Below are 25,194 nucleotides of genomic sequence, written 5' to 3'. Positions count from 1 at the left end.
TAAAAAGCTTGGTGTAGAACACAAGAGCCTGGTGTGAAATAAAAGAAATATCAAAAGAAGGAATGTAGATGTGGGGATATTCCTATGTGATGTCTTCTAGTGCTTTGTCTGGGCAGCTGCTGGCCAGTTCCCACTGCATCAGTTTCTTCCAGACTCACTGCACGTGCCTTCAGACCTCTCCATGGTCTCAGCAGAACAAGTTAACTGAGGGCCTAAGCAATCTGATGCTGATCTCACCAGCTTTAAAGGGCTTATAGAACTCTAAGTTAAGCATATGCCAATTGTTGTGCAAGTCTGGTGTCACGTTTTGTACATGAGCTTGGAAGGGCACAAGGAGTGTTTTGTCCTGACTAGACTTTGGACAGAGACAGAATATGTTTGTGATTCATGTAGCCAGTCTGAAATATACCACAGACACCAGATTAATCTCATCTGAAAACTTTGAATTAAATCTGTTTATTGTGCTGGAGCCTCCCACTGCTCCCTACCTTCTTAAGTTTTCTGGCAGATTTTCATTTGGGAAAGCTGCAGTGCAGGTGTCTTCTCTGTGCTCTGCTGAATGCTATATGGGTGAAGTTTTTTGTATCATCATTAAGAAGGAAAGCCACAACATCATTATCCCCCCTATGCATACTCCTTTAGGTTTTCTTGAATGCATTCCTACTTAAGTTTTAATCTAAAAGCTTACTTTTCATCTTATCTTTTCAGTTTCTTTGAATGCAATGACTCAGCAGCTACAGGATGAATTTGACAGCAGCGTGGAGAATGCAGAAGCTTGGATGAAGGCCATCCAAGAGAGACTGAGCATCAATGACAACACCAAGGGACCACGATCTGCCCTAGAAGCCAGGCTGAGAGAGACAGAGGTAAAGGAAGAATGATGTGGTAGTTCAGAAGTGGTTGTCACTGCCAACAGTTGCACTTACTGCTGTGAGCTCTGGAGTTTTCTGTTAGGAAGCTACCAGCTACACATGGCTGCTGGAATATTGGTCCTGTGTGGATGGAATTGCCTCATTCTTGTTTCTAAGTTTTCTATCTGCAAAATTGTTACAGCCATTGTAGAAAAAGAGGAGAAAAATTTGACTACTGGCTTCCAAGATATTCTCACTGGTTTGGAAGATGAGCAGCAGGTTTGGCAGGTTAAAGTGTTTTCACACTCCTATGAGCATGCTCAAACCTGAAAAAGAGACTGAGTTGCACCTTGTAATTGCCAGATACTGATTTGCCAAAGTCCAGTATATTACACGAGAGAGTTGGACTTCAGTGTTCTGTCCCCTTGAGGATTCTAGCACTGACAAAGAAAGATTGCAAGTGTCCTAGTAATGGCTGGTCTAGAGTAATCCACTTGTCCTTTCCCGTAAGACATGTGATAAGAAGATTTACAGTTCCCCTTTCTAATCCATCTAATTAAAAGGTGAATGTTTTCATTTATTGTTGTTCTGACTTAATCTCTTGTATAACTCTCTCACAGAGATCCCATTGCAGATCGTGCTGCTGTCTTACTGTGATGTCGCATTCATTAACTTTGGTTTCATTAGATGTTATCTTGCTCTTATAATCTCAGAAAATGATATGCTTCTTTTTCTCCAACCTATACTATTCATGATTAGAGGGAGTGGTTATATTTCTGTGATGAACACTGAAACATTTTTATACTTGTATTACCATCAATTCTAACTAATCTGTTAAGTCAATCAAATGAATATTTTCCATTGTAATTTACCCAGTAAATTTACAGTATGTAGTTTTGTGTCTCCTGAAGTTTGGCCTGCTTCTTCTGAAAAAGGTTAACAGCTCTGAGAAAAAATTGCAGATTTACATGGAAAGCAAGGTGCTTTACATAATGGTGCAGCAATATCTTTTTTTCTTCCCTGGCTGCGACTGGCTTCTGGCCTGATATAAAGACTGTTTGTGGAGTGACTTGAATGTCAATCGTAAGAACCTAAAGTATTTCCTCACGGACTATGGATTTATTTCTGTCCTTATCTAATTTTCATCTTCTCTTTTTGTCTGTGGAACTAATAGATGCAGTCTCCAAAGACAGTCAGAAAGTCTTGAATAAGGAGTTGAATAACTTGAATAAGGCAAAGGGAGTGCAGCCATGGCAGAGATACAAGTTTTAGAGATCTGTAGTGATTTTATATAGCTGAACAGAAGTATGTTGAATTTTGTGGGCTTTGGAGATCTGTAACACACAAAATCATGATAGAGAGATCTTCATTTTAGACTTTAGAAATTCATTATTCTGAAGAGAAACAAGTGTCTCTCTGTTTGCTCCTTACCCACCTTCTGTTCCCTCATCCTGCCTTCTTTGTCAGACTTCTCCTCTCCTCATGGTGTGCTCACCACCTTATCTATTGGCTATTTTTAAATCCAATCATAATTTTCAGTTTCTTTTTTCTGCATCTGGTTTGCAGGTTGTTTTTTTTTTTCATGCTTCCTTCCTGTGGTTTATTTTCTGTTAATTTATTGATTAAAATGTCAGCCAATGATAGCAATCATTTAAACAGATCTGAAGAAGTAGAATGCCTGTACAACCACTTGATTTTTTCAATTTTATTTTATTTTCTTGACACATATCCTGTGGGCCTAATATTTCTGTAAGTAGTTGCTAGTTTTAAACCTCTCCTTGTTTTCATTATAGAAGACTTTTCTTGCAACTAGAGAGGCTGCAGCAAGTCAGGAATTTGTGGAAAAACAGCAAGAAAAACCAATCTTATTAAATCAGAAGTTTGGATAAAGTGATGCTGAAAGCTACATCCAAATCTGGATGTAGTTATTCTGTAATACTGTATAGAAATTGTGCTAATTTTCTGTCTTTGGGTAAAGAAAGAAAGTTTGCTTCGGATAACATAGCTTAACTGAGGTTGGCTTTCTGAGTAGTTCAAGATACATGTTTTTTCTAATTCATAACTTAGCAATTTAGGGTCAGAGCAAAATGTGGTAGCAGACAAAATTCCACTAATTAGTTTTTCTTGGCTTGTTTTCTGTGGCAGCTTTTATTTGTAATAGGAGATCTTTAAATATGTTTCATGACTTTGAAATTGAGATGTGGAGATGGCCTTTTTTTTTTTTTAGCTAAGAAAATGTTTTTCAACCGCTATGTGGTTTTCAGTTCAATTCAACCCTGTAGAATGGTTAAAAATAAGATTTAATGATTAAAATGTTTAATGATAAAGAACAAAGTCTAGATGTTTAAGGGGAAGTTCTTATTTTCCTCTCAGGGGAAGCTTTGGAGCTTAAGGATTCCTGGAAAAAACTAAGATTAAATTTCATCAGTTATGCTTGCTTCTTTTTCAAGTTTTCATTCTCATTTAATCTTTTTTCGCAGAAAATACGTGATCTGGAACCAGAAGGTACGTTGAAAATGGACTTGATTCTCGCAAAGGCAGATGCTGCTCTTCACTGTATCAGTGAGGATAAGAAACACGAAGTACTGTCTAAGCTGAGACATATTAAAGCCTTGTGGGAAGAGACTGCCATTTACATTACTCACTGTCACAGGTAAGAAAAGCTCAACATTGCTCTTTTTTGTTGAAGTATTTGTCTCACTTAATGATTTCATAAAGTATTTTCTGCCTGGCAGTATGGGAGATCTTAGGGAAGTGGAGTAGGACTGAGAGATGGTGGGACCTCATCTCACTCCCCCTTCATAGCCAGCCCATCTTATATAATTGTAGAGTGACTAAGGCTGGAAAAGACCATTGAGATCATCTAGTCCAACCAAGTCCATCTCATGGGCTTGAATGATGACTTTTGCTAGGCAAAGGTACCTTTTAGAGAATATTTCCTCCTCAGAGTAGGCAGGACCTGAGACATGAAATGTGACTTTCTATCATCAGTGCAGTTTAAAAATGCTGAGCTTTGTCCTTTTCCTTGAATGCCTTTTGAGCTTGTCAGTCTGCACTGATCCCATCATTATTTCACCTAACTCATCTTTCTTGCTCTCCCCAACAGCCGTATTGAGTGGGTCTGGCTGCACTGGAGTGAGTACCTGAAAGCGCAAGATGAGTTTTATATATGGATTCACAACATGAGGGTGACCTTGGAGCCTGACATTGAGTTACAGCTTGGCTTAAAGGAGAAGCAGTGGCAGCTGAGCCATGCTCAGGTTCTGTTGAATGATGTCTTAAATCAGTCGGTCCTTCTGGAAACGCTGCTAGAGGAAGCTTCTTCCCTGTTCAACAGGATAGGTGACCCCAGTGTTGATGAGGATGCTCAGATGAAAATGAAGGCGGAATATGAAAGCATCAGGGAAGAAGCTCAGGTAATAATGGAAGGTGTTTAGATTTCATTAGCACACAGTATTGTTTACTCTTCGTGTTTCTTGAGTGATGGGGGTTCACTGGTAGGACTGCAAAAAGAAACAGAGCTGAGAGACCTCTGTTCTTTCAGCCAGCAGACTGTTTGCAAGTCTTTGTGTTTCAACCTGTTAATTGGGATGCTCTCACACTGTACTTTATAGTATGTTGTAAAGTGACTGCGAGCTATTTGATGTGATCTAGTGTGAATCATTTGTCATCTTTTGGTGCATCAGTGATCTTTGTTTAGTCAGGTGTAAAGTATCTATTCACATGGTCACGCTTGCACAGTAGTTGAAGGATGTCACATTAGTTCAGATCCAGAGCTGCAGAACTGGGAAACACTGAGATAAGTCAGGTGCAGCCCAACTCTGAAGTCCAGCTCATGCTTGCTGCTAATCTTCCAGTCTAGCCAGCTGTTAGATAGGCTCATATAAGACATTCTAGTTTATCTTTCAGTGCCAGTGATTTCCTTTGACCCTCCCTGCTTCCAGGTAAAGAAACTCAGGTAAAAATAAGATTGAACTTTGTGGCATGGCTAAGGGGCAGAGATTTGCATATGCAGAGAAGAATTCAGTTTCTTAGTAGCCCGTATCAGTAAAAATACACAAAGTATTCAAGAAGAGTACTCAAATATTCAAGATATATAGAGATACACACAGCATATAGAGCTTCTTAAAATCTAATATGTGTCTCATAGTGACTAATAAGAATTCTGTATGCTGGAATTACCTAATACAAATACAGACAATTTTCATTACACTGGCTCTGCTCTACTCTCTATCTCTGTCATAATGCTGTGCAGTGCTATCCCTCCCTGAGCGCTGCTGTAACAATAGCTAACTTCAGGTCACACTGAGAGAGCAACTTTGGGATGCTCATGCCACTACTATGCTTGCTCTGCAATTTCTTCTTCTGTTCAAAGAATTCAAAGCAAAACAACAAACAAAACAAACTCCACAAAACTACAAGAATAAACAGCTTTTGTGAACATGGCATTCAGATATTTTTTAGTAATAAGATAGTTAAAACTGGTAATGGTAAGTATCTTCAAAAACTAGAGAGAATTCAGAAACTACGTGCTGCAGAAATTGCAGAACTGTAGCACATAGGCTGTCGAACCACCAACCACCAGCAACTCAACGTTGATTGTTTATTCTTAAAGTTTCTCTTCACGATTAAGCAACTGGTTTTATAAATAATAATATTCCTTGGAATTTAAGTGTTCTGTATCTAGATTGCAATTTTAAAATTCTCATTCAGTCCCTTCTAACCAATGTTTATTTTTGGTTTTGAAGCAGGAGACAGTCATTAGACATTTTAAAAAGGCAGCTCTTTCAAACAAGTAATTTAAATAGTTGGGGTCTGAATGTGACCTCTCTGAGACTGGTGTTATGCGGTGTAATTTCTCTGGTTGAGCTGGATATGTGCTGGTGTAAATGAGATCAGGAAGTGTCTCATAGTACTTAAGTAAAATATGTCTTTATGTCTCCAGCCAACTGAGGTGCCAGGAAAGCTTTCCTTTGGACTTGCTACAAATACTACATTTCACAGAAAGATGAGGTGAGAGAATCCAGCTTAGAAATCTCTCTTTCAGGAGGTATGGAATAAAGAAGAGGGATTGAAAAGCCTTGGCTTTTGCAGTTGAAGTAAATGTGAAACTCATTAGGTAATGCAAAGGCTACAGGCACTGTAGGACTCATATTGGAAGACACAATGGTAGTTAAAAAAACCCTTCTACCTCTTCCAATGGCAGAGAGGAATGAATGAAAGAGATGGAGGAGTTGCAGGAGGTTTGCTTTGGCCCCATGAGTGATAAGAGGCTAGACGAAATCTGAATTGCAGATGCCAGCTGAATGCCTGAGCTGCCTGCTGGGGTGGGTTCCTGGTGTTTGTAGATTACACTTGTGTTGAAGAGCATTTTTAGAGACTGTGCAGTTGTCCATCTCTGTCAGAAGGGTAAACTCTTGGATGCAGATTCTGAAGTGGTTGTTATTTTTTTTTGTTTTTTTTTTTGACATTGCTACTGTGGTATGGACAAACTTTTTTTCTTCCTTGTGGTACTAACATGTGCCCTTTTCATTTCCAAGTTTTAAAGAAATGTAAATTTCTGTTAATTACATCAGCAGGGGTATTTTTATATGTGGTGGTATTTCACAAATGCTTTCCCTCATCTGATAGCAAATAGCAGAGGCAAAATAGCAATATGCAAATGTAATGGTTGTGTGTTAAAGCATAAATTATGAGTGGTGATGGTAAGAAAAGTTACGGTATATTGTATGTAGATATTTAATCAAATTTATCAAATCTGCCTGAGGACATTTATTTTAATCTGAGTTGTCTCTGTTAATTCAAGCCTAGATATTCATAAAGCCAACCCTCTTGTGCCAGGTCTGAAAGCACCAGGAGAGACTATGAGAGCTTTCTGCACTCTGTCTGAGATGCCACAGAGGGATTTAAAGCAGGAACTTTCTTGATGTGCTTTAAATTGCCTTCCAGATGAGGCTGATTTGCCTCTGCTGACTCTAAGAACTTTAGGGGAGAGCGTTTGCTGTGCCTCCATCTACCTCTGTGACTACCTAGAGCTGGGCAGATCCTGCCCAGACACATTTCTTCCTCTGCAGCCTGAACCAATTTTTCTTCTTTTAGGGCCACAACCTTGCTGAATCTATCTCCTCACATTAACCAAGTGCACATGGAGATGGAGTTTAACAATGTTCTGTTCCCCAAACAGCTACCTAGTAGAAGGAAGGGATACCGTTTTTCCCAACATTAAGAAAATGTCCCTGCCTAACCTCTTGGTGGGGGCACTCACGTTCTTGCTAGCCTTATGCTTGACAGCTATTGCAGTCAGTCTATGTACATGTAATCTTTCCCCTGACATAATGGATCAGGCAAGACTATTCAAGCTGCATGATGCTTTGTTTTGACTCAACAGACTATGCAAGGGTGGGTCATTTCTACTTCCTTTTAATATATTATCATAAAACCTTCGTGTTTAATAATAACTTTGCTTTGTTATTCTTGTTTGCTCCCTTTGGAGCTTCTGTAAGTGCAATAAATTAGCCTAATTTCTGGAAGGAAATAAACTTGGAGTGATTGTTTTAGTTCAGTGCTTTGACCATTTACACCACTGTAAAGGTTGCATTCCCCAAATACCTAACTTGAGGTCAAAGTGCAAATTATTTTTAACCTTTGCAGATTTGAGAATCAAGGCAATGGGGCCTAGCAAATCAGTTAAGTGGTTTTTGTTGGATAAATCTTGGTTGGCCACAGAGGGCTCCAATCATACCTCTACTTTTGGTTTGCTCAACTGAGCAGAGATAAGAATATCAATGTGGAAAAGAGGCAGGCATGGTGCCACTGGAGGATGGTGGGTTTGTATTGCACCGCAGAGATAACCTGTCCCAAGGTGAAGGGCAAAGTCCCAGCTGCAGCACAAGGGAGATCCTAGGCTCACTCACACTCAAAACTCAAATTTGTTTTAGTTACACTCAAAAAACTTTTGTTTTAGTCAAACTCAATTTGTTTTAGTTACAGCACAGCCTTTAAAGGGTGCTGCATGCACTAAGAGCATGCCACAAGGGGCAGGTTTTTTTCCTAAGGTAACCATAGTGTAACTCAATTATTTCCATGCCAACTGGTGAAGAGCAAGAAAAAATCAGCCTGATTTGTAGGAAGTAGCATTTGTTTGGGTATTATATTAATGAAACAACAGAACAGAATTCCTCATGATTAACATCAGCAAGGACTAAACTTCGGATGACAAATAAGGATAGACTGAGCAGATATGATTTCATCTCAAGAGTGGTTCCAGACTGGATCTGCAGGGACCAATTCACCAAGTGCAGGCCCGCATAAGTACAGGGATTATTGTTTTCTGGATGCACAGAGAAAATCAAGCATGCATCACATAGATTTAAATTTGCTCCCAAGCTCTGAACTAGCACCAGAACATGCTTTGTGATCTGCAAATTGAAAAACTTTTCAGTTACATTATTTCTAGGGATACCTTGAAGATGACAGTTATTTTCTTTACCACCTGTTTAAATAATAAACATGGAAACAATATGTGCCTGTGGCACAGTTTCTTCTTTTTTTCATTTTATATCTAGGCAAAGTAAATCTGTTGTGTGCTCATCTTTATTTTTAACCTGCACGAGGATCTGTTCTGTTTGTCCTTTGAAGTCCAAACCAGAAATGGACTTCTGTCTCTTATCCTTTTCTAATGAGAGATTGAGAAATTTTGGAGAGGAGAGGCTAGGAATTTGCCTGATAGGACCCTACAGTTTGACTCTCTGGGCACTAAACTGCCCATTGAGACCCTGCAAAACAGGCACAAGTGCTTATGCAATCTTTTGTGCTGCTTCTTGTGGAAGCCAAGTGTTGTTGGGGCTCAAGGAAAGGGATTCTTTTTTGTACATTCTGGGTTATAGTATAAAGGAGAAAGAGCCAGATAAGCACAGTCCTCATTGCTTCTGATCTCTCCTGTTACAGAGCAGAGTGAAATTGCTTGAAAAGATAACTGAAGAACACAAGAAGTACAGTGCTAACATCAACCAGTTTCAATCGTGGCTGAATGGTGTGACAGAAAGATTAAACTGCTGCATTGGAGAAACAACCAAGTCTTCAGCGGAGGACAGACTAAAGGCACTGAAGGTCCTTAATTGATACAATTTTGGCAAAGAAGCAGGATTATGTGTTTTCCATGCCTGTATGCATTTCTCAAGCCACACAAGGGTGTGCTTGAGAAAAGAATTATACAAAGTAAGGTGATTGTTGTAATGTGGGTTATGGATAAAGAGTCATCACAGGTCTGAAAATCAGTAGCATACAAAGCTCTCTCAGTTTTACCAGGGTTGCAGGATAGCCTACTTTGAGTTTTATTTTTGATTGATTTTTGGTACTTTTTTCCCTTCTTAAAGCCTGATCTTCCGCCATTATGGGATTCTTTGAGCATCTTGCCCTTTTAAACTTTCTAAAGGAACGACATTTGATAAATATGATCCAAATAGAGCCTGCAGGCTCACAAGTATTGAGCACTTAGAATGAGTGATTAAAATACCAGTTTTAAACCACAGAATCATAGAATCACCAAGGTTGGAAAAGATCTCTAAGATCATCCAATCCAACTGCCCACATATCACCAATATTTCCCACTAAACCATGTCCCGCAGTATGATATCTAAACATCTAAACTGTTTTTTAACAGTTTATAATATTTTGGTACCGTGCCTTAAGCTGTTCAGCTTTAAATCTCATAGATCTGCTTATTGGTACTTTTCACTGCCTGAAGCTCCTGTTTTCTTCACCAGGGACCTCAGGTGATAAGCATTTCTTAAAATCAAGCCAATATTTTCAAAATCATAGCACTTAATGTTATACAGAAGGCTGTCAAATGACTCTGGCTTCTGGGCATTTGAAAAAAAGCGTATCAAACTTGAAGTAAGAAGTGAAAAAGAATGTATGTACAACTAGGAGAGGTGGTCATCTTTTCTGTCTGCTTTCACCTTTTCCCCAGTTTCCCATTCCCACAACTAATATTTATGTAACTTCTTTCTGCAGGAAATTGCCAAAAATATTAGGAACGGTGCAAAGAAATTGAAGCACCTTGAAAATCAATGCGCAGATGTGATTCAAAATACCTCCCCACTGGGAGCTGAGAGATTGAAGGATGAACTCGATGAGCTGAGAAAAGCCTTGGAGAAGTTGAAACTGCTGAGCAATGAGGAGGAACAGAGATTGCTCAAGATTCAACAGTCAGAAAGTGCCTACAAGTCCCAAGCCAGACAGTTAGAAGCAGATATCCAGGAATTCAGAAAAGGTCTACAGAAACTAGAAAATGATCTGGACACTGGGGAAAGGGAAAAGACTGAAGATGAGTTTGTAGCTCAGTGGAGAAAATGCAATGTAAGTTGTTATCCTTCAGATGCCTGAAAAAAAAAAAAAAGAAAAAAAAAAAAGAGCTAAGTGTAGTCATAGATTGAACACACATAGACATATTTAGCAGATGCTTGGCCCATTGTTTAAAGGTGAAAAGGAAAGAGTAGTAGTCATGTATATGAAACAGAAATGTAAATAGCAACAATGAAGTCAACTATTCTAACCTTATCTTGTTCTTCACAGTAAGGAGGTGGCTAGAGGATTATTTGGAATTTGTCTTAGGTTCAGAGGAACCATATTCAGAAAGAGAACAGTACAGAGCAAACAACATAATTTTCTGCACTTATGATGGAGCAGGAAAAACAATGTTTTAGTGTATGTACAAACATATATTCATCTACATACAATTGCCTTCATAGAAAAACACACACTTTGAGAGTATTTTGTAAGACCATATCTACATTATAGCCTTCCTCTCCTACCATCAAACATGTACTTGTACTTACAGAAGAATTCCTAAATTTGTAATAATCAGTATTTACAGTAAAATCAATCTGCTGGAAAGTTTTTCACACATAAAGTAGGTAAGAGTCTTTACCACTCATTTCCTCCTGAGTGCTGTTTTTGCATTTATTATCGTTGTTCAAAATACTTTTCATTGCTATTTGTATGTTTGGAACTCAGCAAGACTAGCTGGCAAAATTATGTGCAAAAAAATCCACAAAATACAGACTGATTCAATTGTGTAACATCAGAATGGTTTTTGCTTGTTTTGTTACCTTACATCAGCACAGAATTAATATTCTGTACATAGGTGTTTCAGAAGATTTGTTCCTGCATACAAAAGTGGTTAAGACATGAATCTTATTATACACTGCAATCACTGAACTGAAACTGGGACTAGCTGTGATTCACTCAGTTCAAACTGTAAACCCCACAGATCAGATGCAGAGGGTAGGCAGTGCGAGAAGAGCAGAGAGCACCTGCATGAAGAGAACAGTTCCTGAGAATATATTCTACATTATCAAAGTCCATATTTAGCCAGGAAAAAAGGCATCAGAAAGGGGACTTGGAGTTAACAGTGTGAATACCTTGAGATGGCTTTACCACATCATTTCATGTGCCAGACGCTACATATGGTGTGACCTGTTTGTTCTTTTTATGATTAAGGCAACAAGAGCAGTTCTGGCTGCAGAAGAGTCGAAGGTTGAGAGGCTGAAGGCTCAGCTAAAGGAACTGCTGCGGTTTTCCCAGGATGTGCAGCCACACGCTGATAGTGTCATCTCTGCAATACGGGAATATCAAAGGTAGTGGGAAGTCTATAACGGGGCTGGGGTGGGGTGGAAATATCTTAGACTTTGAAGGGATTGATAGACACCTAAGAAAAAAGCAATATGCCATTTGATTCTAGGTGGCAGGTAGAAAAAAGTTTTTTCTTTTATGACATCCACCTCCACAATTCAATAAACCTGTGATGTTAGCTGTTTGCTAGGAGTTGTAGGCTGCTGGCCATTTTCATGAGGTAATCATGCATCATTAATGTTGTGCATGGTTTTAAGAAAATTAGATTGTTGGCAGCTAATTTGATTTTCTTAGCCTTGTATAATAATAATTTATGTACTTTTTTTGCTTTTCATGACAGCAACTAGAAAATCAGGGCAGGAGCTGTAGTAGTAAATGGTTCGGAAGAATTATGCCCCTTCCTTATTGAGTCTGCTGTGATGACTCATCAGCCTTAGCAATTACTTGGCAGAGCTTATTCCCCTCTCCTGACTGCATGCATGCATGATTCCTGTTTTCAACTTGCCTTAGTTTGGAAACTCTGAGAGTTTAGCCTCTCCCTAGACTTCAGTGTTTCCGTTTCCAGGCTGTCTGGAATCAGGAAGTAAAGGAGCTGGCAGCAAATTTTGCAAATTAGAAGAAAGGATCATTTTTTAGAGGAAAAAGAAAGGTCAGTTCTTTTTATTATATCCAAGCTTACTTTTCTCTATCCAGCGCACAATATGCTGCCCAACTGGGAGGGTTATGGGTCATTTTAGAAAAGGATTTCAGTTTAAAAACTAGCAAGTAGACGGTGTTGAAAGAGAAGCAGAGAAAGCAGGAGAACTTGCCTCTGAGCAGAAAATGGCAGCTGCTCTTTCGCCAGCTTTCTCCCCAGAGTTTCTTTGCAAAGTTTGGCAGTGTCACGCTGAGCCTGGCAGGGGCAGCAGAGCAAATGGCAAAGGACATGTGCTGTCAGTATTTTACATTTGTGGAGCTGCAAACTTGTCTTTGCTTAGCCATGCAATGTCGCAGTGAATCAGGTAAGATTATTCCTGCTGCTTTTATAGAAAGACAGAACTAATCATGTTTACCTTGGAAGTCTGTGGCACTGCTCTTGCCTGTTTATCCTGTGAATTTTCAGGAGGCTATTCCTATACGAATACACAATTCGGGCTACACTGCCATATCAAAAAGGATTCAGCTAACTGGGAAGTCAGGAAAGCTCAGAAAGACAAGAGGCAGCTGCTTGGGGCGTGTCACTGCTGGGCCTTGTTTCTCAGCTGCGTTTTGGATAAGCCTTTAGAATAGACGCCTGGATACTTAATGAATGTGTGCTGATCTATATTTATGTAGATATACACTCACATAGTTATGTGCATAAATATACATAAATGATTGTTTTTCAGAATCATACACGCACACACGCGTATATATAAACGTATATAAATACAAGAAATTCAGCAAATGTAATTTGGCAAAAATTTTAAAAAATCTAGATCTGAGGAGAAAAAAATTTTTTTTTTCCTTTCTTTTATAGGTAACTTAGTGTGATCAAATATGCTCTTTTTTTTTTTTTTAAATGTAAAGTACTACAGATAACCATGATTAAATTCTATATACCCTTGGCTTGTTTTTCCTAAAACACAATGAGACTGCTCTGATAATACTGTTTGTAAATCATGCTGGTGACAGCAGCCAAGAAAAAATGACACAGGAGAGGAAATGGCTGCCTGCTAAAAACAGAGTAGCTCCTGATACATGGTTGCACAAGAGAAAAATGTGTCTTAGGGCGCCTAAACAAACTTTTGTCTGACATCTCTGACAGACAGAACAGCTGTGAGTAGGCAAGACCAGGCTCTGACAGTAAAAGACTGAGGCTTTTGTGTTGGCTGTAGTTTACACACTAGTATTGCGTTAATTCATGGCCTGATGAATAGGATATTTGGAGTTGGTTTTCCTTGTAATTCTTTTCTCAACTGCCTCTTTATCCTTGCAGTGTTAAAGGAAAGACATCTAAAATGAGCACTGATGCAGAAACTCAACTGAGCAAACTTTTCCAAAATCCCCTGGAAAGTTTTGAACAATGGAAGCTAACTGTCCAGATGCTTCTGGAGACTCCAGATCCAGCGTTGGATCAGATTGAGGTAGCAAACCTATTACTAAGCTCAGAAACTGATACTTGGTTTGCATTTGCCCAAGCAACACCAGTAACTGACTGCATACAGCTGCCAAAAGCAAGAGCTGGAAGGCCCTTTCCAGTATGATATGAAACTCCATTGCATGGAGTTCAACTCTATCTGTAGCAGAACATCTTATTTTATGCCCTTCCTTTGTTTAACTGGAGTTGTCAACTGAATAGTTTGAAGACCTATATGCCTTTAACAATGGTGATAATGCTGTTTATTTTTGGCTCAAATTCCCTTTGATGGAAATTCTATAGATTCTGTTAATAAGACTGTAGAAATATAGTTGTGGGGTGATTTCTACATGTGTCCAGGAAGGCATTTGTTAGTTTGTCACCCCTTTAATCTCCAGAATAAATGTGTCTGTGAACAGGGATGGAGTTTGTCCTTGGGATGAGCATTCAAGCTGTCCTTTCTGTTGGTTGTTTAGGCCTCTGCACAGACAACTCTTTCCATAGTACAGCTTTCCTCTATTTCTGTTCACAAAATGGATGCAGCCTTGATGCTTCTAACATTGTCAGGAAGACTTTTCCTTTAACTGGGCACTGTCCAGGTACCTTTTGTTACTCCTTGTCAGCCCAGCATGCTGTTCTTACCTGAGTTTGTCATACTGCTTTGGTCGTGTGACTTGTGTGAGAATAATACAATTATGTGATTATTATTATTACTTGGTTATGATTTTACAAGAAGAATATTTCTTTTCCTTTAGGCTGCTCTAGCTGAAAGTTCACAGTTCAAAGAAAAGCTGATGACATTACAGCTGAAGAAAGATTTGCTAACCAATATTCTTGGAGAGGAAAAAGCAAAATCCTTCCTGGAAGACGTAGCCGAAGCTTCAAAGGAGAGAGAAATTCTACACAAAAATCTACTGCAAAGAAAAAGCAAACTCCAGGTGAGCTTCAAAGCCCATATACAGACTTTTACTGTCATCTTTGTTACAGGTTATCTTTTTCTAAGCCAGTTTCACAGAATCAAATTTAGCATTAACCAGTTGTGCCCAATTTGTTTTCCTAGGCTGATCAAATACACATATAAACTTACGTCTTATTGTGTGGTGTGGCTCTTAGTATTTGCTCTGAGTACTGGATAGACTAAAGATAAGGCCAAGGGAGTATATGTTGAATGTGTTTTTTTTTTCTTTCCCTACCTAGAATTTGATACTGCAGTATAAGGACTTTGATGCTGCTTTTGCACCTTTGCAGAAGAAATTATTTGCCATCAAAGCCAAACTAGACTTGGAGAATGAACCACAGCCTAACCTTTTGGGTAAAAAGACACAACTCCAGAGACTCCAGGTACTTTACAGTAATGCTTGACCATTCAGCAAAGGGTTCAATATGCATTAAAGCCTGCTTAAGTCATGCAGTGAACCTAGATAGCTGGGAAAAAGGGAGAGAAGAGCAAAACAGGAAGAGAGAGAGGATATGACTCTTTCTTATGGCCGTGGTGAATTGGGGTGATTCAGATATGCTAAGCCATTTCACTGTTGGTGCAAAGATGTCAGTATTTACCTGGTTGTATTGTGTCTCCTCTGGCAGCTTCTCAGCAGCTTCTTTTCTTTGTTATCAACTACTGACATGTAAGAACATCCCACCATTGCTTTCAGAACCATTCACTTCTAGACATCGAGCAATTAATATTCTTAATGACAGTGATTGTTCTTTTTTTTTTTAATAATGCCCTCACATTCTCAACTGGAAATGCCTTTAGCAAAAGTCTTGTAAAGGGCCATGCCCTTTGACACTACCCATACGCATTCTGTTTTTTCCACTGCAGATGATCCAAGATGACTTGGCAGAGCTTGCAATTCAAATGGAAGAGGTAGAGAAGCTTGTTCAGTCAAATGCAACACATAGACATGAAATGAATCAACTTATGTCTGACATTCAGGCCCTGAAGAGATCACTGGAGGTAACATAAGAGTTCTTAGTTGCCTGAGGAGTTACCAGTTACTATTGTTTAAAAGTAAAGTAACATAATTTTCTGAGCATGTGAGATTATATGCTATGAATGACAGATATTTTCATTTCAGGTGAAGAAGGTACTGAATTAAGGGGTTGGACACCATGATTTCTAGAGGTCCTTCCAACCCCTACAGTTCTGTGATTCTGTGATTCTTATAACTTTGGTAGCTCTTCCAGGATTCTCTGGTTATCTGTAGTATGCTATCCTTTTGAGATGGGTGTCCCTCCACACAGATTGTTGGTTTTTGTTTGTTTGTTTGTTTGCTTATTTGTTTTTAGCTGTATGAATTATTTATGGAGTGGACCTGTTACTTCTGAGAAAAAGACTTCATAGTTACATGATTACACAGTACCTTAGACTTGTTCACAGATTCCTGGACTGTGCAGTAGTACCAAACTGTTTGTTCTTGTATAGCTTTGTGATTCTAGTTAACAAGAGAAAAGTGTTGCAATTTTATAAGTATTAGTTTTGACCTGAGACTTTCTCTAGCTTGTAAACATAGCTATAAAATGACCTTCCAAAACAGACTCAGAGGAAAAGCTTATAAAATGATCTTAGTTTTGGAGGTCACCATGAGGTTAGTGTAATAAAATGTCACTCTAATAGACTCTGTGGAATTCTAGTTTCAATCTCAATAATCTCATCACTGAACTGGAAATTTGCAAATAAATAAAATTGTCACACTGACTTCTGATTCAGAGAGTATAGGATGTCTTTAGTATTTACAGGGGTGTGAAAAAATCATGCCCTTTTCTTGTTTCAGCTGAAAGAGAAGGTAACTATTCTCATGCTTAATGCCCCCCCATGTGGTTAAATTCAGGCCTGCAAGAGTCTGTAGGTGTCTTCTATGCCATGAATGCTAAAAGATAAAGCATTTTGTATCTCATTAGCAGCTACATTTTTATTTTCTACCCATGAGATTTTGTGTCAGTAGTCACAGTGTAAGATTCAGTAATTAAAGTGCTTATCTGTGTTTGCTTGCTGACATTTTTATCATTTGTAGATTATGATACAGCAGTCTGAAGAGCATGTTCAGAAGCACTGGGCATTTAATGACAAACTGTCTGACCTCCAGCAGTGGATCACTGCAACCACTGAGAAGATTGGCTCCTACCAGGGTGCTGATGTAATGCAGAGCAATGAGAGCAGGGTGGCAAACCTTGAGGTGAGAATAACGTCTTAGTGCAGTATGTTAATTATTCACTTTGCAGCACTTAAACCTTCAGAGTAAGGGTTTTATAGCAAGGGGCTCCAGATTGAGGAGAATGGTAAGGGTTTGTTCCTTCTGAGACAACTTTTGTTTGCTGCTGTCTTCCTGCTTTGCCCCATGCTGTGGTATATGGAACTAGGTAAAAAACAACAGTGAGAAAAGAGCTAAAAACTGTTGAAATGGGAAAGTGTTATCAAACCACAAGTTTTAAAATGATAAACTATCTTTATTCATGCATACATACAAGCACATTGAACATTACCCTGTTAGTTAACCTTATGCTGTATTTGAAGTAAGCTCTATCACAGCTTCTGGCTTTTTCCTATGCAGCAGATTGCTAGATTCACTCTGGTAGGTTATTTCAGCTGGCAGCTTTTGCTTTCATATGGGAAACCAAGGTATCTCTCAGGAATGCCACAGAAGAGATGCACCGGCAGCTTAGGGCCTTTAAGTTTTGCCATCTACTCTTTGATATATGTTGGCTCTTTGCAAGAATCCACAGCATATTTTTTTTCTCGCTAGGTATTTTCTAGCTAGTGCCAACAGAAGCAGCATAGCCTGGACTGAACATGGCCTTCAGTCTGACATAGCCTCTGCTTTACCCAGGATACCTAGAAGTAACTGTAAGGACTGTACGTTTCAGAGATGGCTAGCTGAGTTTCCAGATAAGGAGATCCAGCTGCACCTTGTGGAAGCTCATGGCCAGCTGGTCATGGAGAATTCTTCCCCAGAAGAGACTGCCCATGTTCAGGCAGAGCTGGATCAGCTGAAGGAGTCTTGGAGATCACTGAAAGAAATGGCAACTGGGTAAGTGTTTTTCGATACTCACTCTAGCCAGTAATGGAAAAAAAAGAAAAAACAAAAACAAGCAAACAATAAAACCCCGCTTCAATGAAAATATTAGAAATATTAGAACTAGAGAACAGTGCTGCTTTGAAGAACTGTCTTGAATTTTTTTTTTTATTTTAGTTAAAAAGACATTGGAATTAATAATAATAGTAATAAGTGACAGTAGTGCTATTTCACTAGAGGTGTCCCACATAGTCTTGATCAAAATGTGGACATCTCACCATCAGGTGTCTCACTGTACTGATGTCTGATTTTGTGTTTTACAGTCTTCTCAAAAGGTGGCAGTTAAACAGACCAATGGCTGATAAGAAGAATATAATATCTGTGGATAGCAGACACAAGTCTGGACCAGTCTTCCATTCTTTAGATCTCAACCATAAGCAGGTGAGAGAGGAACTTTGAGTCTGCCTTTATCATCAGCTTCACAAGAACAATTTTATTGGCTTCATTTGATACTATGAGTTATATGCTTGAAGGTAAAGATCTTGCAGTCAGGCCTTCAGAAGAAATATCTGATTTAACAGTAACAGCTTGTTATTTGTTGCTGTTGTCCTGTAATCTAGGAGAAGACAGCAGAAGGGCAAAGAGCAAGCAGCCACCTTAAGCTCCTGCTTGACTTTGAAGACTGGTTACAAGGAGAAAACACCAAACTCTCCAAAATTCTTGCTGTGAATTTGTCTTCCACAGAGGAAATCAAGACACGCCACAAAGAACTGGAGGTTAGTTTTCCAGAGGTGAAGAAAGAGACAAAGATTGCAATAAGTGCAGATTCTTTCAGAATCAAAAAACAAAAGCAAAAAAACCTCTTATATCCTCTGTGTTAGGAGACTCCAGAGCTAAAGAGGAACTAGTAAGCTTAGGAAATTAGGACGAGTATTTCACTTCTACCAAGAAAGATCTGCCAGAGCCGGAGTGGTAGAAGTGAAAGGAGAAGCATGGCCTGTAGGTGCTGGACAGTTGCAGCATACTATATCAAATATATTTGTTAAGGTGATTAAAATATCTACTTGCTATTTGGAATCACTGTTTTGGTTTTATTTTAATGCCATAACAATGGATGCTGTAAGAAGTGAAGCAAACAAAAATATCCGAAGCTACAGGGATTCTACAGACAAGTGGACCATTTCAGGCCAAAAGAGCAACTAACTCTGAATATCCAATAGTTTTATTGAATACAACTGTTCATTTAAATGGTAGCTTTTAAAAAAAATGAAACCCTTCTGAATTCCGAGTTGCTAGTGACTTTGCTTTGGCTGCAGGAGCTGCAGGCTCATGTGCCTGATGGTCAGCGTCGCTTTGAGGACCTTCTTCGTTTTCATCCTGTCATTGGAAATTCTGAAGATCTGGAAGACCTGCGTTACCGTTGGATGCTTTACAAATCTAAACTGAAAGAATCCATGAGTTCGCCGGTAGGTGACAGCACTCAATTTGCAGTTGCTGATCTCTGCCAATGCTCTTTTAGGTTGCTTCAAACTGCTAGTCTCAATTCAGCAATACGTTTATATGTGCTTAATTGAAGCCTCCCTTAGTAAACAAAATTAAAGACAGCAAATGAAACTATATCTTTATGAATATAAGCACAAACCTCCTTGTATTAAAATAAAAGATATGTGCTATTTTTTCCCTTCATAAACAACGTTCAGAGTATTTCTCTGCAGGGTATTTTAATATGTGAACCAAATGAGTAAAGAATTTATCTAATGATATACTAAGGATGGCAGAATTCACCTCCATGTACAAAATATTCCAGGCCATGCTAAAGATATTTCTGTGTTCTTAGCATAAACTTCTGTAATTATTAATTAAAATTTTTCAAATGCTTATGTTAACTGTTCAAGATACCTTAACCGTAGGACTAGACTCTTCAGTCTGTTTTCAGTTATGCACTTGGCACTTTCTATATAGAATTAAGGAATCAGAAGTTGAGCACCTAAAGTTTGAAGCCCTAGAAAATTTTCTGCTTTAGGAAGCCTTCAAAATCAAAGCTTACTTAAAATACAAATTCTTCAAAGAGTTCAGAAGGTAAGCATAACCTCTGCTAATAAAGAGCATATTTTTAAGTTTTGTTTTCCACTGATTGTAATAATGTTTTGATTATCAAAACCTTGTGTAAGCATAAATGTAGTCAATAGGTGTCAGTAAAATCAAGGCTATTGCTAAAATTCTTCATCTGATTCAAATAGCTGAGAGCCTGAAAACATTTTACATTTCTGTCTGATGTGTGTTAAAAAGCTCATTAAAAATATATCACCTGCTAGTTCACTCTATCCAGATGACCATGAATTTAAAGAAACATCTCTTATGAGGTGAATACTCATTTATAGGTTCCGCTGGGATCTTAAATTCATGCTTTTTTCACCTTTTTTTTTCTTTAACAGATTACTGGATCTTCAGAAAAACCAGACAGATTCAGAAAGGTATGAAATTTTCCTGTCATTAAGCTAAAAAATATCCAACATTTCACAGATAATTATTTGGAATTAGACTTTTTTGAGATTCTTGAGATCATTCTATTATTAAGATCCTTTCTTTTCTCCTTTATTATTTTTAAAAGTTTTTTGCTCTTGAGCTATATCCCTAAAAGATGAATATCCATATGCTATGCTATGTGAACTTAATTCATTTTCCTAAGGAGACTAAGGAAGGGTTGAAATCTCTCTCAAAAGAATTTAGAGACCAAGTTCTTATTAAAATAACCTTGAAAATATGCCTACTGATTTCTTAAGAAACTTCTGGAAAATTGCTTTGGATCATTCAGTCCATTCTCTTACTAATGCAGAAAATCAGAGAAAGTAGAGATTTACCTAATGTTATTAGACTAAATCCTTGCTATGAGAAGCAGAATTTCTCCTGTGAAGGAGTTTCTTTTGGAAGCGATGACATTAGAAACAGAAGCAGTAGCCCAAAAGATAAGGACAAGCTTAAAGAAAACAAAATACTGCCAGCTTCTTATTTAATCCAAGAAGCTTTAATGATGCCTTTTTCATAAAGTCAGGGCTTGCTTTGTTTACAGACAGTTAGCTTCTACTTTCACTATTATTTCCCTTTTCTCCCATTTTCACGAGGAAAGAAGGCTCTATCTGCTCAACAGAACGTAAATTGGATAAACAACATTTTGCATGAACATGATCAACTAGTCATCTTAAGATAAACCAAGCCCTTGATTTCCTCAGTTGCAAAAAATATCTCTTTAGAATGAGACCAATATTTGAAGAGTACAATACAGTGCACTTCTAGTATGATGAGAAGTTAAGACTTCCTCTTTCAGATGAGATATTTCTCTGGTGCTCAAATGGTGTAGCATCTCCCATATTTTTCCCCATTGAAGTACTGATCTATCCATGGCAGATCACACAACTCCTGCATAGTTTTGGCCACATTTGGCTCAAAGAGTTTCAATTCTTGCCTGACTCAGCATAAATTGTTCAGTATTTGTAAGATGAAAAGATAGTAGAATTTATCGGGTTGGAAAAAATCCAACATATTAATACTTGGTGCAGTGGCAGCCAAACGTATAGCAGAGCTGCTTTCTGCTAGAGGAGACAGTTCAGAAGACTGACTGTGGAATTCAGTTGGATAGAGTTTTTTTGTATAGAGTGGGGGAAAAAAAAATTAAAAAATGGTGTGTGTGTGTGTATATATATACATATATATATATATATAAAATCTTGAAGCGTCACCTTGAAACATCTTCACTGAGCAATTAGATATCAATTTTTAATTCATCCATCTCTCATGACTCAGGGTATGTGGTGTTTATTCCTCAACTTCTCCAAAAGAGACTGAAGTCTTCTGTTAATCTTCAAGGAAAGTGCAATAATGTAATGGCAGGCAGCAAACATTTGTCAGTTAGGCCTATAGCAAAAGCGCAAAAAAGCATTCTCTGTTTTTGATAGCTGCTGAACACAAAGAAAGAGAACAGTTTGGTGTGGGAAGAACTGAAATACTTCATACCAAGAAAGGAAATGGTTTCCATTCCACCAACAAGTTACTTGTAGTTTCCTCACAGCCAGTACAAACGTCCAAACCTACACCTTGCTCACTGAAGTGAGATTCTGCCTACTTCAGAATTTTCAATCTCTATGTATACCGTGTCTATAGTCAGAATTCAAGTAACATAAGTGAGGTGTCTTTTTTTCATGCATGCTGAGGCTTTTATCGGGATGTGAGCATAAGTTGGTTGAGCACCACTTGAAATGGAAAACAATGTTGACCCATTGTCGGTGCGCTGCTATTCAGGCTGAGAGGAAAAGCAAACCAACTATAGAATTAGAATCTGTGAAGTTTATTTAAAATTCAGATTCAACAGTTAATGTGTGGCTAGAAATGAAAGAAAGATTAGACAAAATATTTTTGTATGTTTTGAATATCATTTCAAAACCATGGTGAAAAAAACACTCAGAATGGCTGATCTTGGGAGTTCGTTCCTGCAGAAAGTACCCATGGATGGGGCAGTATTGCTGTACTTGCTACATCCAGTGTTTTGCATGCAGTGGGAGGTTTGTGGATCCCTGCTTGGGGATCAGGTTACCTGTAACTTCTCAGCTCCCTCGTGTTTCTGGGTCGCACAGAATCTGCAGAGGTGGCAAATTTTTAGGCATTTTGGTCTGATCTCTGCTTCTGCAACATGAGATCCCTCGTGGCTCTGCTTTCTCTCATGTTTGAGTCATAAATATATTGCAGCCACAGCAGATCAACCTGGAAAATGGGAGAACGCAGCTGCAGGCAGTCTCAATCCATTGCATTCTGTTATTATTCCATTTCTAGCCTGCATTTCCCAGTGCAGAAATAGAACCTGAATTGGCCAGAATAGAACCTACTCCACATTTATTAATATGTTTTATTCTGATTAGTCCTTCACTGAGAACATGCCTTAAGCCACTGGTGCCATTAGGAACATTATGGGGCTAATGATTCTGAAGTGAGCAGCTTCTTGTTGATTAACAAAAAACAGTTGCAGGAAATTGCACTGGCTACAGAGAATTTTTAGCAGGTGCCAGTGACAGGGCAATGTTGATGGATATTTCTGCAGGGCACCTAGCACGTTCAAAAATGCACTTCAGCAAGAGCTTAGTAATAAATATGATAAAAGTTACATTCAAAAACTGGTTCCCAGCTAATTATAAATACTCCAAGAGCATTCTTTTAGCATAAATAGGAAGTAGGAAGCTCATTATTTGTAGTCTAAGTAGCACTGTTTGGTTTATTTTCTCAAGTGGTCAGAGCAATTACACTTTCTTGCTATACAAATGATTCTGGCTTTATTGTTTGTACAAACAAAATAATTAGCATTCATTACATCAGTGGTCAGCTAATTGCTTCTTTTGAGATTCTGCTAAGAATAATCTCCTATAACAGGAACAGAAGGAGCGTGTAATTTAATCTTATTTAGAAACATAATTGATCTGGAGTCAATCACATTACAGCAGCCATTCAGGAAGCTCTGTAGAGCAGGAGTTGCCACAGCTTGCCAGGAAGAAAGCAGTTCTGTTTTGTCCAAGCACAGAGGTGACAAGAATTCTTCAAGTCAGAAAGCTGTATTACAGAATGCACAACATATTTGTGTTAGTGGTGCATTTATGCTGAAATGTGTGGCCCATTTCTTTTCCTGAAATCCTGCTGGTGTATCAACACAGGGACTTTTCATGTGTCTCTTACCTGCTGTGTTTTGTTGATGCTCTGCCTCTAAAGCAATGCTGTTGCAAGATGGAGAAGATATCTTGCTTCTCAGAACACGTTGTCCTTACCTGCAGTTAACATCTCAGATATACTGACTAAAGGCATCTGGTTTACTAGCTTCCAGTGGCTCTTCTGAGTGAAGTGGTAGAGCATTGCTTTTAAATACAAAGTGTGTTTGGATACGGTCTATTTCTTACGAGTGTATTTAAAACTAGTAACGTGTGTGTTTTCATTTGTTCTTATTTCCCTTCATTATTTGTTTGACACAAATCATTTATTCAACTACTTCTACTGAACCACTGCTTACAATTTTCTAACATCTTTATATGTCAAAATTAAAATCTGGTTGCATATATGTATTACATAGACACATTTCATTGCCAATAAATTTATCATGTAGGTTAGTAATCACTAAGAATCAGTGTTATTTAGCAAAATGGGAGTAACTTGCCATAAAAATTTTAAATTGAGTACCTGAAGTGTCTTGTTAGCTGATTTTAAAAACAGTTACCTTAGCTGAGATTTTTAACAGCAAGCTAAAAGCCTTTATTTAAATATCCTTCAAATATCATTGTTCTACAATGTATTTATATCAGGGATTGAAATCAAAGAACTGCTATCCTTTGATTCTGACTGGATTTCCAGAGTACATATTTAAATAGTACCGATTTTAAAACTTCTTACTCTGTTCTGAAACTTTTCCAAATACTTCATTTATGATGTTTAAGGGGGAAAACGTAACTCACTCCATTGCTGTTGTGTGTGAAGAAATCTTTCAAAATTACCATTCTGGCAGTTTGCCCTTCCATATTCTTATAACATTGAACTAAGAACGTTTTAGTGACCCATCCTACCTTCTGCCTTATCAGTATTCCACAGTGCTTTCTAACTTTTATCCCACATCAAGCACTTTATGGATAAAGAGAAATCAGTTTCCACTTCAATTCACGTGCAGAAGGTGGGAAAAAGTGGGATTTTTTTGTGTTTGCCTGGAAAATTACAGAAATGAGTGCTGTTTTAAAGGATCAGGCTGTTGCTCTTGTCCTTATCCTAAAAGCATGTCATGTTGTTTATGCACGCAGAAGCTAACCTTTATAAATCCGTTTGTGTCACAGTAGCATATGGCACAGTACTTAGTTTTAAGAGACTTTGCAGCAGAAAATCTGAAATATCCGCCATATGTGGCTGCTGTAACCTCAGATACAAACTGCTGGCTTTTCCATGTTTTCCATTTCTTTTAAATCAACCCTTCATCAAAGATTCTAGTTCATCATCTGGCTGTGTTGAGGTACTCCAGGATCTCCCTAAGGGAGAAAACAAAGCTTGCAATTTGCCTGTACACTTACTTATTTATATATATACATTTATTCTTTTTAAAATTTTAAAGAACATTAAGGTTGTAAAGTCAAGCAATCGGAGGATAGAAAATGTCAGAGCTAAAATTGCTTGTGAGACCTCAGTTAACCTCCTTTTCAGCACATAGATTCTTGTAGCCCTCTATTAGATGGAGAAAGATAAGCGCAGGACTCAGCCATCTTCACTTATTCCTCACTGCTGGTTACCTAACCTGTGCAGTGTTTGCATTTAAGCAAGTATGGTTCTGAACTGAGTGGCTCATTTTCCTTTTGCAGAGGCCAGAAAACCTCTGATCAATGGTATCCAACTCTTAGTTTCTGCTGTGGTGTATGGGAATGAGCCACTGCTTTGTCCCAGAGCATGCTGGTTGCTCAGCTCTGTTGGGTCAGTGGCATCCACCTCCTCCAATTAGGACATCAGTAAGTAAAAAATTCCTCCACTTTTGAAAATACCAGTTGTGATTTGCAATATGTTGTGCATCTGTGAGGGATGCTCATGGCTCCTT

The 25,194-nt window shown here is 38.3% G+C and overlaps 1 protein-coding gene across 3 annotated transcripts in view; it reads left to right on the top strand.

Moving 5' to 3' along the window:
- The window catches only part of SYNE3 (spectrin repeat containing nuclear envelope family member 3), a 60,061-nt gene that overhangs the window by 18,052 nt on the left and 16,815 nt on the right, over positions 1-25,194 (top strand). For 2 of the 3 annotated variants that reach the window (XM_019615862.2, XM_010711886.3), the window contains exons 2-17: positions 709-866; positions 3,332-3,504; positions 3,958-4,267; positions 8,799-8,960; positions 9,867-10,211; positions 11,355-11,491; positions 13,444-13,591; positions 14,340-14,522; positions 14,782-14,925; positions 15,407-15,541; positions 16,599-16,760; positions 17,449-17,612; positions 17,921-18,038; positions 18,218-18,373; positions 18,914-19,063; positions 20,033-20,071. In XM_019615862.2, the coding sequence (XP_019471407.1) occupies positions 723-866; positions 3,332-3,504; positions 3,958-4,267; positions 8,799-8,960; positions 9,867-10,211; positions 11,355-11,491; positions 13,444-13,591; positions 14,340-14,522; positions 14,782-14,925; positions 15,407-15,541; positions 16,599-16,760; positions 17,449-17,612; positions 17,921-18,038; positions 18,218-18,373; positions 18,914-19,063; positions 20,033-20,071 (2,670 nt within the window). In that variant the 5' untranslated portion in view covers positions 709-722. Of the gene's footprint in view, positions 1-708; positions 867-3,331; positions 3,505-3,957; positions 4,268-8,798; positions 8,961-9,866; positions 10,212-11,354; positions 11,492-13,443; positions 13,592-14,339; positions 14,523-14,781; positions 14,926-15,406; positions 15,542-16,598; positions 16,761-17,448; positions 17,613-17,920; positions 18,039-18,217; positions 18,374-18,913; positions 19,064-20,032; positions 20,072-24,964; positions 25,109-25,194 lie in introns of all 3 variants that reach the window. The other variant, XR_004159972.1, reaches the window with a different exon arrangement.

Source organism: Meleagris gallopavo, chromosome 5 (assembly GCF_000146605.3).
Source record: "Meleagris gallopavo isolate NT-WF06-2002-E0010 breed Aviagen turkey brand Nicholas breeding stock chromosome 5, Turkey_5.1, whole genome shotgun sequence".
Taxonomy (NCBI): Eukaryota; Metazoa; Chordata; class Aves; order Galliformes; family Phasianidae; genus Meleagris; species Meleagris gallopavo.
Note: the sequence above shows the minus strand (reverse complement) of the source record. Positions and strands in the feature narration are given on the sequence as shown.